The 15,596-nt window shown below is 47.4% G+C and overlaps 2 protein-coding genes across 2 annotated transcripts in view; one reads left to right on the top strand and one right to left on the bottom strand.

Annotated features, from left to right (window-relative positions):
- Window positions 1–6,071, top strand: part of trim37 (tripartite motif containing 37) — a 102,395-nt gene extending 96,324 nt beyond the window's left edge. Inside the window, exon 27 of the transcript XR_010968786.1 lies at window positions 3,894–6,071. The gene's annotated coding sequence lies outside the window, so the exon portion shown is untranslated. The remainder of the gene's footprint in view (window positions 1–3,893) is intronic.
- Window positions 6,072–7,275: 1,204 nt separating this feature from the next.
- Window positions 7,276–15,596, bottom strand: part of ppm1e (protein phosphatase, Mg2+/Mn2+ dependent, 1E) — a 174,207-nt gene continuing 165,886 nt past the window's right edge. Inside the window, exon 7 of the mRNA XM_068010686.1 lies at window positions 7,276–10,718. Coding sequence (XP_067866787.1) covers window positions 9,742–10,718 — 977 coding nt within the window. The 3' untranslated portion in view covers window positions 7,276–9,741. The remainder of the gene's footprint in view (window positions 10,719–15,596) is intronic.

Here is a 15,596-nt window from a genome sequence, read left to right on the forward strand (position 1 = left end):
TGGCGCTCTCACTGCCAAAGAGAAAACATACCGATATCAAGTGAGGCCTGCTGGGAATTATGGACAGCATCAAGCTCAACTGATGCTACTTACGGTGGAAACAGTGTGCCAATATTCTCTGCTTGGCTCTTTATTCTTTCATGGGCTGTGAGCATTGCTAGCAAGGCCAACATTTATTGTCCATCCTTAATTGTCCTTGAGAAAGTGGTGTTGAGTTGCTGCCGTGAGCCGCTGCAGTCCATCTGATGTAGGTACACCCACAGTGCTGTTAGGAAGGGAGTTCCAGGATTTTGACCCAGTGACAGTGAAGCAGCGGTGATATATTTCTAAGTCAGAATGGTGTGTGGCTTGGAGAGGTACTTGCATGTGGTGATGTTCACACATGTCTGCTGCCCTTGTGTTTTTTTTTCTTTATGGGATGTGGGTGTCACTGGCTAGGCCAGCATTTATTGCCCACACCTAATTGCACTTGAGAAGGTGGTGGTGAGCTGCCGCCTTGAACTGCTGCAATCCGTCTGGTGCAGGTATGCCCACAGTGCTGTTAGGGATGGAATTCCAGGATTTTGATCCAGTGACAGTGAAGGAACAGTGGGCTGCTTTGTCCTGGATGGTGTCGAGCTTCCTGAGTGTTGTTGGAGCTGCATTCATGCTGGCAAGTGGAGAGCAGTCCATCACACTCGACTTGTGCCTTGTGGATGGTGGAAAGGCTTTGGGGAATCGGGAGATGAATTACTTACCTTAGAATTCCCAGTCTCTGACCTGCTCTTGTAGCCGCAGTAATTGCGCTTCAGTTCAGTTTCTGGTCAATGGCAACCCCCCAGGATGTTGATCGTGGGGAATTCAGTGATGGTAATGCCGTCAAATGTCATGGGGAGATGGTTAGATTCTCTTTTAGTGGAAATGGTCCTTGCCTGGCACGTGTGACAGGAATGTAACTTGCCACCCATCAGCCCAAGACCGAATGTAGTCCAGGTCTTGCTACATGTGGACACAGACTGCTTCAGTATCTGAGGAGCTGCGAATGGTACTGAATATAGTACAATCATCAGCGAACATCCCCACTTCTGACCTTATGATGGAGGGAAGGTCATTGATGAAACAGCTGAAGATGGTTGGGTCTAGGACACTACCCTGAAAAGCTCCTGCAGCAATGTCCTGGGACTGAGATGATTGGCTTCCAACAACCGCAACCATCTTCTTTTGTGCTAGGTATGACTCCATCCACTGGAGAGTTTTCCCCCTGATGCCCATTGGCTTCAGTTTGGTTAGGGCTCCTTGATGCCATACTCGGTCAAATGCTGTCTTGACATCCAGGGCAATCATTTTTACCTCACCGTTTGAGTTTAGCTCTATTTTCCATGTTTGGCCCAAGGTTGTAATGAGGTCAGGAGCCAAATGGCCCTGGCAGAACCCAAAGTGAGCATTGGTGAGCAGGTTATTTTAAGTGGCACTTGATAGCACTGTCGTCAGCACCTTCCATCACTTTGCTGATGAGCGAGAGTAGACTGATGGGGCAATAATTGGCCAGATTTGTCCAGCTTTTTGTGCATAGGACATACCTGGGCATTTTGCCACATGGTTGAGTAAATGTCAGTGTTGTAGCTGTACTGGAACAGCTTGGCTAGGGGTGCCGCTAGTTCTGTAGCACAAGTTCAAACAGCCGGAATGTTGTCAGGACCCATAGCCTTTGCAGTATTCACTACCTTCAGCCGTTTCTTGATATCATGTGGAGTGAATCGGATCGGCTGAAGACTGGCATTTATGATTCTGGGGACCTCAGGAGGAGGCTGAGATGGATCATCCACTCGGCACTTCTAACTGAAGATGGTTGTGAATGCTTAAGCCTTTTCTTGTTCTTCTAAGTGATAAGCGATCATGGGTTTGGAAGGTGCTGTCAAAGGAAGCTTGGTGAGTTGCTGTAGTGCCCATCTTGTATATGGTGCACAGTGCTGCCACTGTGCACTGGTGGAGGGAGTGAATGTTTAAGGTGGCGGATGGTGTGTCGATTAAGCAGGCTGCTTTGTCCTGGATGTTTTTTTAATTCTTGGGATGTGGATGTCACTGGCAAGACCAGCATTTGTTGCCCATCCCTAATTGCCCTTGACAACGGAGTGGCTTGCTAGGGCAGTTGAGGGTGAACCACATTGCTGTGGGTCTGGAATCACATGTAGGCCAGACTAGATAAGGATGGTAGATTTCCTTCCCTATCAAACCCGATTGGTTTTTACGATAATCGATGATTGTATCATGGCACCAGTACTGAGACGAGTTTTCAATTCCAGATATTTTTAATAAATTATTTGAATTTATTAATTAATTGAATTTAAATTCCACTAGTTACCATGGGATTTGAACCTGTGTCCCCAGGGCATTAGCCTGGTATTAAGTTTCTTGAGTGTTGTTGGAGCTGCACGCATCCAGGCAAGTGGAGAGTATTCTATCACCCTCCTGACTTCCACCTTGTAGATGATGGACAGGCTTTGGGGAGTCAGCTGTTAAGTTGCTCACCACAGAATTCCCAGTCTTTGACCTGCTCTTGTAGCCACAGTACTTATATAGCTGGTCCAGTTAAGTTTCTGGTCCTCGGTAACCCCCAGGATATTGATGGTGGGGGATTCAGTGATGGTAATGCCATTGATTGTCAAGGGGTGATTGTTAGATTCTCTCTTGTTGGAGACTCTTGATGAGTGATAGCCATGCAGGCATACTAATCAGTCAGTTAGGGCTCAGTGGGTCGGATACTTGCCTTTTGAATCATAGAACATAGAAAAATAGGAGCAGGAGTAGGCCATTCGACCCTTCGAGCCTGCTCCGCCATTCATTATGATCATGGCTTATCATCCAACTCAGTAACCTGTTCCCTCTTTCCCCCCATATCCTTTGATCCCTTTAGACCCAAGAGCTATATCTAACTCCTCCTTGAAAACATACAATGTTTTGGCCTCAACTGCTTTCTGTGGTAGCGAATTCCACAGGCTCACCACTCTCTGGGTGGAGTAATTTCTCCTCATCTCAGTCCTGAATGGTTTACCCCGTATCCTTAGACTATGACCCCCTGGTTCTGGACTCCCCCCACCATCGGGAACATCCTTCCTGCATCTACCCTGTCAAGTCCTGTTAGAATTTTATAGGTTTCTATGAGATCCCCCCACCCCCCCTCCACTCACTCTTCTGCACTCCAGCAAATATAATCCTAACCGACTCAATCTCTCCTCATACGTCAGTCCCGCCATCCCAGGAATCAGTCTGGTAAACCTTCGCTGCACATCCTCTATAGCAAGAGCACCCTTCCTCATAAGGAGACCAAAACTGCACACAATATTCCAGGTGTGGCCTCACCAAGGCCCTGTATAATTGCAGCAAGACATCCCTGCTCCTGTACTTGAATCCTCTCACTATGAAGGCCATCATACCATTTGCCTTTTTTACTGCCTGTTGCACCTGCATGCTTACCTTCAGCAACTGATGTCAGAAGGATGTGGGTTCATGGCTCCCGCTGACATTCTTAGTGCAGTACTGAGGGAACGCTGCACTGTTCGAGGTGCCATCTTTTGTATTAAATGTTAAAGGCCCAATCTGCCCTCTCCGGTAGACTGAAAAGATCCTATGGTGCTATTTTGAAGACTAGAGTTCTCACTGTTGTCCTGTGCCACTATTTATCCCTCAACCAACATCACTTAAAAACATTATCTGGTCATGATCTCATTGTGGGACCTTACCATGCGCAAATTAGCTGCCGCATTTCCTACGTTACGACCTTAAGCTTCAAAAGTACTTTAATTGAAAAGTGTTTTGGGACATCCTGCGGTGGTGAATGGTGCTAAATAAATGTAAGTTCTTTCTTCGCCATTAACTGTGGAATTGAGCCATGACATTTTATTATATTATTACAGTGGGCGGCTCCTTCAATGTGTAGAATATGGATTCACATCTGTAATCTGGAGAAACTTGTAATTCAGAGGCTGATTTAGTTCTCCTCAGTAGAGGTCAAGAAAATTGGGACTGCTCAACCTCCTACTTGCCACTCGTAGCAGCCAACTCAACAGCATTGACAGAGGACTGCTGAGACCCAGGATGAACCATCACTCGCCCACCCAGGTTTGGAGGTAGTGGGCGAAAGTATAAAGTTGGACGAGGAAGAAAACTATAAATTTTTGTGCTCAAACACACACCAGGTTGGGCCAGTGGCATCTGTCCCTATCTTTTCTGAGTGACCCACTGCAACTGGTTTATTGACCCTTTCCTGGATTTTGAGGGGGATTAATGTTGTGCAAGAGGAGCTCGCACCATCATGCTTTAAAAAAATATTGTGGTGACTTTACCTTTTATTTATTTATTTAGAGATACAGCACTGAAACAGGCCCTTCGGCTCACCGAGTCTGTGCCGACCATTAACCACCCATGTATACTAATCCTACACTAATCCCATATTCCTACCACATCCTCATCTGTCCTGATATTCTCCTACCACCTACCTATACTAGGGGCAATTTATAATGGCCAATTTACCTATCAACCTGCAAGTCTTTGGCTGTGGGAAGAAACCGGAGCACCCGGAGGAAACCCATGCAGACACAGGGAGAACTTGCAAACTCCACACAGGCAGTACCCAGAATTGAACCCGGGTCGCTGGAGCTGTGAGGCTGCGGTGCTAACCACTGTGCCGCCCAAAACCTTGTTTTGACATGATTGGTGTTATCCAGTGACACAATATTGCCAGTAATTTGAAAGTTAATGGCTTTTCTCTGGAGACCAGGGAAAAGTCCTTTTTTGAAATTTGTTTCTGTGCAACTTTAGTAGGTCATTTTCATTTGCTTTCTCTCTGTCTGCCCATCGCTCCATGTCTCTCCTCCTCTAGCTGTCTGTTAGTCTATCTCTATAATACGCCTGTCTCTATTTCTAACTTGTTTCTGTTGGTCTGTCTCTCTCTGGCTGTTCGTCTCTCTGTCTCTATCTCTCTGTCTCCGTTGGTCTCTCTGTCTCTACCTATCTAATACACAGAGACCTGTTTATTTATTAAATATTTTATAGTTCAGCATCCTTCCTACTGCCCTCTGAATTGCAATGCACAAAGGACAATACAGAAAGAACAAATATTGTTGGATCTGTTGGTGTACAGTGAAGAAATACATTTCTTCCAGTTAATTGAGACTGGAATACCTCGAACTCACAAGTACCCCTTCCACATGACGAATGAATCACTAAAACATGGGCTTGCACTGTAGGGTCTGAGCAGTGAACATATTTGTATGAAATTTCTTTGTGACTGTTTTAAAATAAATGCATTGATGCCTTTGATAAAATGTTGGATGAAAGCATTTCACTTGATAATAAATGTTCACCTATCTGCGTTCAATCAGACAGTGACTTGATGCTGGGTTTCCTACTCCTTTTTTTGTCCATCCCTCGATCCCTCTGGAGGGTACGATCCTCTGGGATACCGGAATTGCTGACAATATCGAACTACTCAAAGTCATTATTTCCAAGAAGTTGATACCAGCTGTATTTTTTTTTTAAATCTAACGCTGCAATCTACAATCTGCCTCCAAAGCCTGGTGTGAGTCACCCTACTGTGATGACTCACAGGTATTCAAAGCAGAAAAGCTATTGAATGTCATTATATATAATTTAATGGAGAGAAATTATGTAGCGTTGATCTCCTACCTGACAGTTAAGATTGAAAGTAACCATGTATGGGACAGACAGGTTCCATTTAAAAGGCATTGAAAGTTATCTGTAATCATTACTTTTTTTCCTTTTTTTTTGTCTTACATTTTAAATTTGAGTGTGAGTTAGCGTGTGTGTGTTTGTTCACATTGGGGAACAGATGGCCAGCTTGATTCAGTCTCAAATCTCCCTGTTTTTTTTAAATTGAAGGCGGTGAATCATGTACAGTTCTACTGGCACCAGCAGACTTTGCCTTCTGATGGGAGAGTAAGTGCTGGCAGGTTTATTTGAATGGCAGGAAGGGTCTTTTAAATTGTGCTACTTTCTTAAGGCCACAAGCTCTATGGCATGTTTTTAAAAGTCTTTTCATATCAAAAAATATTTAATTTACCAAGAAACTGACTAGTGTACACCAATAAAACTATTAAAAAGAAACTGTACTGAACTATTTAAGTCAATTGCAGTGATTTTAAATTGAGTTACCCAGAAGCAAAGGTCTGGACACCTTTATAACAATGCTTTTTTGTGATAAACCTATTTTCAGCCGTATTAACAAAACTGCATCAGTTTTAACGCTCTCAAATTCATCATTTTTAATGGAAAGAAGCAAACCAATTATGTTCTAGTATGTTGTTTCAAAATTAAAATTCTGTGGCTGCTGGAAATCTGAAACAAAAACGGAAATACTCAGCAGTGCAAAACAGGTCATTTTTTTGTTTCTGTTTTTCTCTCCACAGATGCTGCCTGACCAGCTGAGTATTTCCAGCAATTTCTGTTTTTGTTTCTTATCAGTGCAATTTCCTGACTGTGGCCAAGGCAGACACTCTAACCCTGGGAGCTGCAGCTGTGGAATCTATCCACCTTCCAGCAGAGTTTACAAACCCAACTCTCTATGTTGACTAACCGGATTATGCAGCATGTTGTAAATACATTTATTTAGTAACCTAAAGCTCTTAAAATCATTACATGTTTGAAATCTATCCTAATGGCTCCACAATGCAAAATGTTCCACAGGGATCAGCTGTCACTACTTGCTGCCTTCTCTTCCTGATTCAGCTCAGACGATGGTCACTTTTCTATCCTGAGGCCTGTGCTAGTGCTGTCAGCTTCTGAAACCTGATCTTGTGTAGCTACTGGCAAGCCCCAAAGTGAACTTTCCAGTGGCACCAATTAAGGACAACCTGCTCACATGGCCTCCACGGTACTAGAAGCACATGAGTCTCTTGGGAAGAATGACGACATTCACTTGATACAGGAGGGTGCCGGAGACGCCACATTCTAGAGAGGAAAAGTGTTTTTTTTTCTTAATATTCATTCTGAGGATAAGGGCAGCACTGGCAAGGTCTGTACTAATTGCCCATTGAGGTGGCGGTAAGCCACCATCGAGAACCACTGCAGTCCATGTGGTGAAGGTGCTGCCACAGTGTTGTTAGATAAGGAGTTGCAGGATTTGAACCCAGTGATGAAGTAACGACCAATACACGTGTGACTATGTGTTGTGACAACTTCAAATGAAAAACATTCAGCCAGTACATCGCTGGAAATCAGCTTCCCTTCCCCAACAACGTGCTAGCCCAGTGAGTAAATAAGGGCTCGTCAAACTGGTCCAGTCCCTTTAATTGTTAATTAAAGGCTTGTCAACTTTGCTTATAATAATACAAAGTGGTCCACCATTTCCAATACACAACAAGTATTACATAGAACACAAAATTTACACAGACTAAACAGCATTAAAACAGGTTATAATTACAATAGTGTAGTCACTTTTTTGTGTTCAAGTTTTTTAAGACCTTATATATAATATATTATATGTATAATTTTTACATTATAATCACCAGAAATGCCATTAAAAATTACAAGATACTGAACATGTAAATACCAGTACTGGTTGGGGGGGGGAACTTCATTACTTACTTCAGCAAGAAGCAAATAAGGGCACAGAAATTCAAACCAAGTTAAGGACTACTTGCTACCACCAACTGCAATCAGTTTAACACTGCGTGTCACAAAGCAAGGAATTGTTTGAAAGTGTGGAACCAGTACAGTTGAACTGCTACAGGTGTAGTCAGTACCTATACAACTACAGGCACCAGTACAGGTGTACAGTCGGAGCAGTACAGTCAAACTGCTGCAAGTGTACAATTAGTACCTGTGCAGATACTTCTGCAGTCAGACTGCTAGAGGCACAAGCACAGATACACAGTCAGACGGGTAGTGTCAGACCATCACTTGTACCTGTACAGGTATATAATCAAACTGTTGCAGGTACAAATATAGTGGTACTGTCATGGGATACAGTAAGACCACAAAGATGTACAGTTAAAACCAGTATTAGCCCAGGTGAACAGCTGGATTGCTGCAGGTTACCGCTACAGGTGAAGTCATAGAGTCAGACCCACTATAGGCAGTGGCACAGATTCCAGTGCAGGTATACAGTGGACCAGCACAGTTTTATAATCAGACTTGTACAGGTATATAATCAGACCAAGAACTACTAACGCATCATACATGTCTTACAGAATTACCTTTAGTTTGTTGAGAACGAGATACTTTATAAATTTCAACTAGCTACCAGTGACCTCATTGGTTGCAATGGGGTTGCTACTGTCAGTATTTGGTGTGGATTGCCCTGATTAGTGTATTAATATATATGGTGTTTATAATACCAGGACACCTATTTAATGTATAACTATTACAAGAGCCTTTAGTTTAAGAAAAGCCTTTTATAGGTGTAGGAATCATTAGTTCGAGAGCCTTCGCCTCATGGATTAGATTCTCTTTGAATGAATTCTACAGCCAGAGACGCAAAACTACTTTCCTATTGATTGCCAGTGAAGTCACAGTTACTGCAATTTAATGAGTTCTGTAAACTGAGAGATATTCACTTTCGCACACTCACTGTTCCCACTTCCCCTCAACAATGCCAGATGGACAACTTCCCTTGGATTGCGTTTTGGCTGAGCCCAGCTCTGAACCGTCCCTCTTTGTGACTAAAGATAAATGGAAGGGCAAACCTCCGCAGGGTGAGGAGGCAAATCTCCCTGGGCTGCCATATCTCAGCCACCACCCAGTTCAGGGTAGGGGAGGACTGCGAACGGAGCAGGTGGGATGGTGTACAAGTCAGCCACCAGACCTGCTGGGGATAGTCCCTCATAGAAGGGGACCCAATCATGGAGAGGACAGGGAGGTGGGGGGAATATCATACCAAGGGAGGATTCTCTCAAGAATATGGGGATATACTGGTTATGTTATGGGACCCCCAGAGCCCTGGAATAATAAATTAAGAGAATCAGCTTTCAAATCACACCATCAGCAGTTTGAGAATTTAAATTCAGTTCAGGAAATATAAATCGTAAAAGTGACCACACAGCTGTGGGTTTGTGGTAAAAATCCATCTGGTTCACTGCTGTCCTTAGTCAGGGCCTGTATGTGACTCCAGTCCAATGCCAACACAGTTGGCTTTCAGCTGCCCTCTGATGTGGCAAAGCAAGACAGTTGTGCCAAAACCATTACCAGCAGTTCAAGAAGTCTCACCTCCACCTTCTGGGTGGGGGGGGGGGGGGGTGCAACTGAGGACAGCACTAAATAGCCGGCACTGCCAGCAACGCCAATTAACTTAATAAAAAAATGATGACACCCACAGAGTGGAAACGAAGCTTCTGGACTACGAAGGCAGGTCGGATACGGCAACGTGTTTGTGTCTGACAAGCAGGTCAGGACACGCCACAAGTCTTTCCTCCCTTGGACGCCTGACCATCCCCTCCAACACTGATTATCGTTCACTGCCAGCCCTCGGAACAATACAGTTTCCATGCAGTTGAGTGGTATCCTTGGAGGCAAATGCGACAGTGAAGGCAGCTCAGTCTACAGAAACTGGTTAAACGGTCATCTCTCTTGGGCAACATGGCCTACTCCTATAGGCTTCAGCTACTCAGCCGAGGCCAGAATATAAGGTAACATGAAGACTATTTAGTTGCATTGTAAGTAAGCTAGTGAGGTGAGGATTGTCTAGGAACAATGGAGTTTTGTGTTGAGAACTCCAGTTTAGTGATTGGGGAACTCTATGTGAAAGTGTTACTGCTGTTGAAGTAGAGAGAAGCCACATAAACTCGTTGGCATCTGCCCGTGCCAGGTGTCGGCAGTCACGCCCCCCGAGTGACATATACCGCCCACTTTTCTCTGCCACGGTGCCCGGCATGTTGACCCCTTACGATTCCGACAGCTCAAGCTGGCACTGGTTTTGCTGCCAGGCCTTCGAGTGAGGAGCAACATACGGTGCTCGGGTTGTGCTGCTGACCGCTGTCCTTGCTGCCTCTCCATGCAGGAGGCCCCACGAACTCCCCAAGGGTCTCCCTGGGTCCCGGAATAGCAGGAAGCCGGCCTCTCCACCCGACACTGCTTTCTTATCCGATCTATGAATGGAGGCTTCCGATGCCAGGCCTCGTCCAACGCAAAGTCCCTGCGTTCCCGCAGGGTTGAACACGCCGGTCCCATGCGGGGCGGTTCAGGCCTCTTTGATCTGCACTGCGTCAGAGGCAAATCCTTGGCACCAGTTCCCAACGGGAGGAGGACAACCTGGGGGCCTAAAGTCAGGCTAGTTCTGTCGGTGAGCGAATCCTCTCGTGTATCTTGAGCCAGCTCCGAGGCTGTTCCATACTGGTGCTGGAGCCGGGGTCCCTTGTAGTCTCCTCGATTCTCCTTGTCATCCCCGCCGTCACCCTGTGCCCCATCAAACGAGTTGCCTGTCCATTTGGAGTCGCCATTGGCCTCGTCCTCCGCCACAGCGCTCAAGTCACGCAGGAAGACCACAATGACAGTGATGTTGTCGCTGGAGCCAGCATCTCGGGCTGAGGCCACCAGCTTGTGGGCCACCATGCTGCTGTCACCATTGTTCTCTTTCAGGTGATCGGCCACAACCTTGACTGCCTCCTCAGGCTCCATGGTGTCGTAGAAGCCATCGCAGGCGAGGATGAGGTAGTCCTCAGTCCCATCCAGCACAATGGAGTCGCTGTCTGCTTCACCGCAGATGTATGGCTTGTGCTCCGCATCCCCTGGTACAATCAAAGAATGACACAGTTAAAGACACGGAAACTCGGAAGAAAGCACTGGCATTTCTGACCCTTTCATTTGGAGAAATGGACAGAACAGAACAAACAGGAGCTGGAGGAGGTCATTTGGCCCCTCAAGCCTGCTCCACCATTCAATAAGATCACGGCTGATCGACCTCAACTCCACCTTCCCACATTATCCCCACACTCCTTAATTCTGTTAGTATTCAAAAATCTATCAATCTCAGCCTTGAATATACTCAACGAATGAGCATCTACAGCTCTCTGAGGTAGAGAATTCCAAAGATTCACAACCTTCTGAGTGAAGAGATTTCTCCTCATCTCAGTCCTAAATGGCCAACCCCTTATCTTGAGACTGTGACCCCTAGTTCTAGACTCTTCAGCCAAGGGAAACAGACTCTCAGCATCTACCCTGTTAAGACCTCTCACAATCTTACGTTTCAATAAGATCACCTCTCATTCTTCTAAACTTCAGAGAATGTGGGCCAAGTACTTTTTTTTTGAACAAATGCAATGTAGGGAAACACGGCAGCCATGTTGTGCACAGAAAGCTCCCACAAACAGCAATGTGATAATGACCCAATCATCTGTTGAGGATACAAGTAAAATCCCAGTATTAGCTGTAAGTCAGGAAATAGAAGGGTGGGAGGAACTCAAGAAAATTACAATCACCAGGGAAGTGGTACTGAACAAATTGTTGGAGCTGCGGGCTGACAAGTCTCCGGGTCCTGATGGACTTCATCCTAGGGTCTTAAAAGAAGTGGCTAGTGAGATAGTTGATGCGTTAGTTTTAATTTTCCAAAATTCCCAAGATTCGGGGAAGGTTCCGTTAGATTGCAAAATAGCGAATGTAACTCCTTTATTCAAAAAGGGAGGGAGACAGAAAGCAGGAAACTGCAGGCCAGTTAAGCTTAACATCTGTCTTAGGGAAAATGTTAGAAGCTATTATTAAAGACGTTATAGCAGGGCATTTAGAAAAATTCAAGGTAATCAGGCAGAGTCAACATGGTTTTGTGAAAGGGAAATCATGTTTAACCAATTTATTGGAGTTCTTTGAGGGAGTTACATGTGTTGTGGATAAAGGGGAACCGGTGGATGTATTGTACTTAAATTTCCAAAAGGCATTTGATAAGGTGCCACATCAAAGGTTATTACAGAAAATAAAAGCTCATGGTGTAGGGGGTAACATATTGCCATGGATAGAAGATTGGATAGCTAACAGGAAACAGAGAGTAAGCATAAATGGGTCATTTTCTGGTTGGCAAGATGTAACGAGTGGTGTGCCACAGGGATCTGTGCTGGGGCCTCAACTTTTTACAATTTATATAAATGACTTAGATGAAGGGTCCAAAGGTATGGTTGCTAAATTTGCTGATGACACAAAGATAGGTAGGAAAGTAACTTGTGAAGAGGACATAAGGAGGCTACAAAGGGATATACATAGGTTAAGTGAGTGGGCAAAGTCCTGGCAAATGGAGTATAATGTGGGAAAATGTGAAATTGTCCACTTTGGCAGAAAGAATAAAAAAGTTAATTATCTAAATGGTGAGAGATTGCAGAGCTCTGAGATGCAGAGAGATCTGGATATCCTAATGCATGAATCGCAAAAGGTTAGTATGCAGGTACAGCACATAATTAGGAAAGCTAATGGAATGTTAGTGTTTATCGTGAGGGAAATTGAATACAAAAATAGGGAGTTTATGCTTCAGCTACACAGGGCATTGGTGAGACCACATCTGGAGTACTGTGTACAGTACTGGTCACCTTATTTAAGAAAGGATGTAAATGCGTTGGAGGCAGTACAGAGAAGGTTTACGAGACTAGTACCTGGAATGGGCGGGCTGTCTTACAAGGAAAGTTTGGACAGGCTAGGCTTGAATCCGCTGGAATTTAGAAGAGTAAGAGGCAACTTGATTGAAACATATAAGATCCTGAGGGGTCTTGACAGGGTGAGTGTGGAAAGGATGTTTCCCCTTGTGGGAGAATCTAGAACTAGGAGTCACTGTTTAAAAATAAGGGGTCGCCCATTTAAGACAGAGATGAGGAGAAATTTTTTCTCTCAGAGGGTCGTAAGTCTTTGGAACTCACTTCCTCAAAAGGCAGTGGAAGCAGAGTCTTTGAATATTTTTAAGGCAGACGTAGATAGATTCTTGATAAGCAAGGGGGTGAAAGGTTATCGGGTGTAGGTGGAAATGTGGAGTAATCAGTTCAGCCATGAACTTACTGAATGGCGAAGCAGGCTCGAAGGGCTGAGTGGCCTACTCCTGCTCCTAAATCATATGTTCGTATGTTTATTAGTGTTGGTTGAGGAAAGCTTCCCTGCTCAGCTTTCATTAGCACCGTAGGAAATTTTATCTTGGTTTCTTGTCTTATTTGACGACAACTTTAACCGTGTAGCACTCCCTCAGTACTGCACTGAAACTGTTAGCCTGGATTATGGTTTCATGTCTCTGGTGTGGGGCTCAAATCCACAAATTCCTGACTCAGAGGGGAGAGAGCTACCTGCTGAGCCACAGTTGACACCTTAATAATAGATCACAAGCTCATTAAAAGCCATGCGGATGTTACAGTTCAATTGCTACACGGCTGCTGAAGGACCATCCCACTCAAGGGCACCGCCTCACACACTCTGCTCAAGGGCACCGTCTCGCTCTGCTCAAGGGCACCGCCCCTCTGTGCTCAAGAGCACCCCCCCCGCTCTGCTCAAGGGCACAATCTCACTCTGCTCAAGGGCACCGCCCCTCTCTGCTCAAGGGCACCACCCCGCTCTGCTCAAGGGCACCGCCCCTCTTTGCTCAAGGGCACTGTCTTGCTCTGCTCAAGGGCACCGCCCCTCTCTGCTCAAGGGCACCACCCCGCTCTGCTCAAGGGCATCGCCCCTCTTTGCTCAAGGGCACAGTCTTGCTCTGCTCAAGGGCACCGCCCCTCTTTGCTCAAGGGCACAGTCTTGCTCTGCTCAAGGGCACCACCCCGCTCTGCTCAAGGGCACTGTCTTGCTCTGCTCAAGGGCACCGCCCCTCTCTGCTCAAGGGCACTGTCTTGCTCTGCTCAAGGGCACCGCCCCGCTCTGCTCAAGGGCATCGCCCCTCTTTGCTCAAGGGCACAGTCTTGCTCTGCTCAAGGGCACCACCCCGCTCTGCTCAAGGGCACTGTCTTGCTCTGCTCAAGGGCACCGCCCCTCTCTGCTCAAGGGCACCACCCCGCTCTGCTCAAGGGCATCGCCCCTCTTTGCTCAAGGGCACAGTCTTGCTCTGCTCAAGGGCACCGCCCCTCTTTGCTCAAGGGCACAGTCTTGCTCTGCTCAAGGACACCGCCCCTCTCTGCTCAAGGGCACCACCCCGCTCTGCTCAAGGGCATCGCCCCTCTTTGCTCAAGGGCACAGTCTTGCTCTGCTCAAGGACACCGCCCCTCTCTGCTCAAGGACACCGCCCCTCTCTGCTCAAGGGCACCGCCCCTCTTTGCTCAAGGGCACAGTCTTGCTCTGCTCAAGGACACCGCCCCTCTCTGCTCAAGGGCACCACCCCGCTCTGCTCAAGGGCATCGCCCCTCTTTGCTCAAGGGCACAGTCTTGCTCTGCTCAAGGACACCGCCCCTCTCTGCTCAAGGACACCGCCCCTCTCTGCTCAAGGGCACCGCCCCTCTTTGCTCAAGGGCACTGTCTTGCTCTGCTCAAGGGCACCGCCCCTCTCTGCTCAAGGACACCGTCTTGCTCTGCTCAAGGGCACCGCCCCTCTCTGCTCAAAGGCACCGTCTCGCTCTGCTCAAGGGCATCGCCCCTCTTTGCTCAAGGGCACTGTCTTGCTCTGCTCAAGGACACTGCCCCTCTCTGCTCAAGGGCACCACCCCGCTCTGCTCAAGGGCACCGCCCCTCTCTGCTCAAGGACACCGTCTTGCTCTGCTCAAGGACACTGCCCCTCTCTGCTCAAGGGCACCACCCCGCTCTGCTCAAGGGCACCGCCCCTCTCTGCTCAAGGACACCGTCTTGCTCTGCTCAAGGACACTGCCCCTCTTTGCTCAAGGGCACTGTCTTGCTCTGCTCAAGGGCACCGTCTTGCTCTGCTCAAGGGCACCGCCCCTCTTTGCTCAAGGGCACTGTCTTGCTCTGCTCAAGGGCACCGCCCCTCTCTGCTCAAGGACACCGCCCCTCTCTGCTCAAGGGCACCGCCCCTCTTTGCTCAAGGGCACTGTCTTGCTCTGCTCAAGGGCACCGCCCCTCTCTGCTCAAGGACCGTCTTGCTCTGCTCAAGGGCACCGCCCCTCTTTGCTCAAGGGCACTGTCTTGCTCTGCTCAAGGGCACCGTCTTGCTCTGCTCAAGGGCACCGCCCCTCTTTGCTCAAGGACCGTCTCGCTCTGCTCAAGGGCACCGCCCATCTTTGCTCAAGGGCATCGCCCCTCTCTGCTCAAGGGCACCGCCCCTCTCTGCTCAAGGGCACCGTCTTGCTCTGCTCAAGGGCACCGCCCCTCTTTGCTCAAGGACCGTCTTGCTCTGCTCAAGGGCACCGCCCATCTTTGCTCAAGGGCACCGCCCCTCTCTGCTCAAGGGCACCGCCCCTCTCTGCTCAAGGGCACCGTCTCGCTCTGCTCAAGGGCACTGCCCCTCTCTGCTCAAGGGCACCGCTCCACTTGCTCTGCTGAAGGGCACTGCCCCTCTCTGCTCAAGGACCGTCTTGCTCTGCTCAAGGGCACCGCCCCTCTCTGCTCAAGGGCACCGTCTTGCTCTGCTCAAGAGCACTGTCTCGCTCTGCTCAAGGGCACCGCCCATCTTTGCTCAAGGGCATCGCCCCTCTCTGCTCAAGGGCACCGTCTTGCTCTGCTCAAGAGCACTGTCTCGCTCTGCTCAAGGGCACCGCCCATCTTTG

Source organism: Heterodontus francisci, chromosome 30, assembly GCF_036365525.1.
Source record: "Heterodontus francisci isolate sHetFra1 chromosome 30, sHetFra1.hap1, whole genome shotgun sequence".
NCBI lineage: Eukaryota > Metazoa > Chordata > Chondrichthyes > Heterodontiformes > Heterodontidae > Heterodontus > Heterodontus francisci.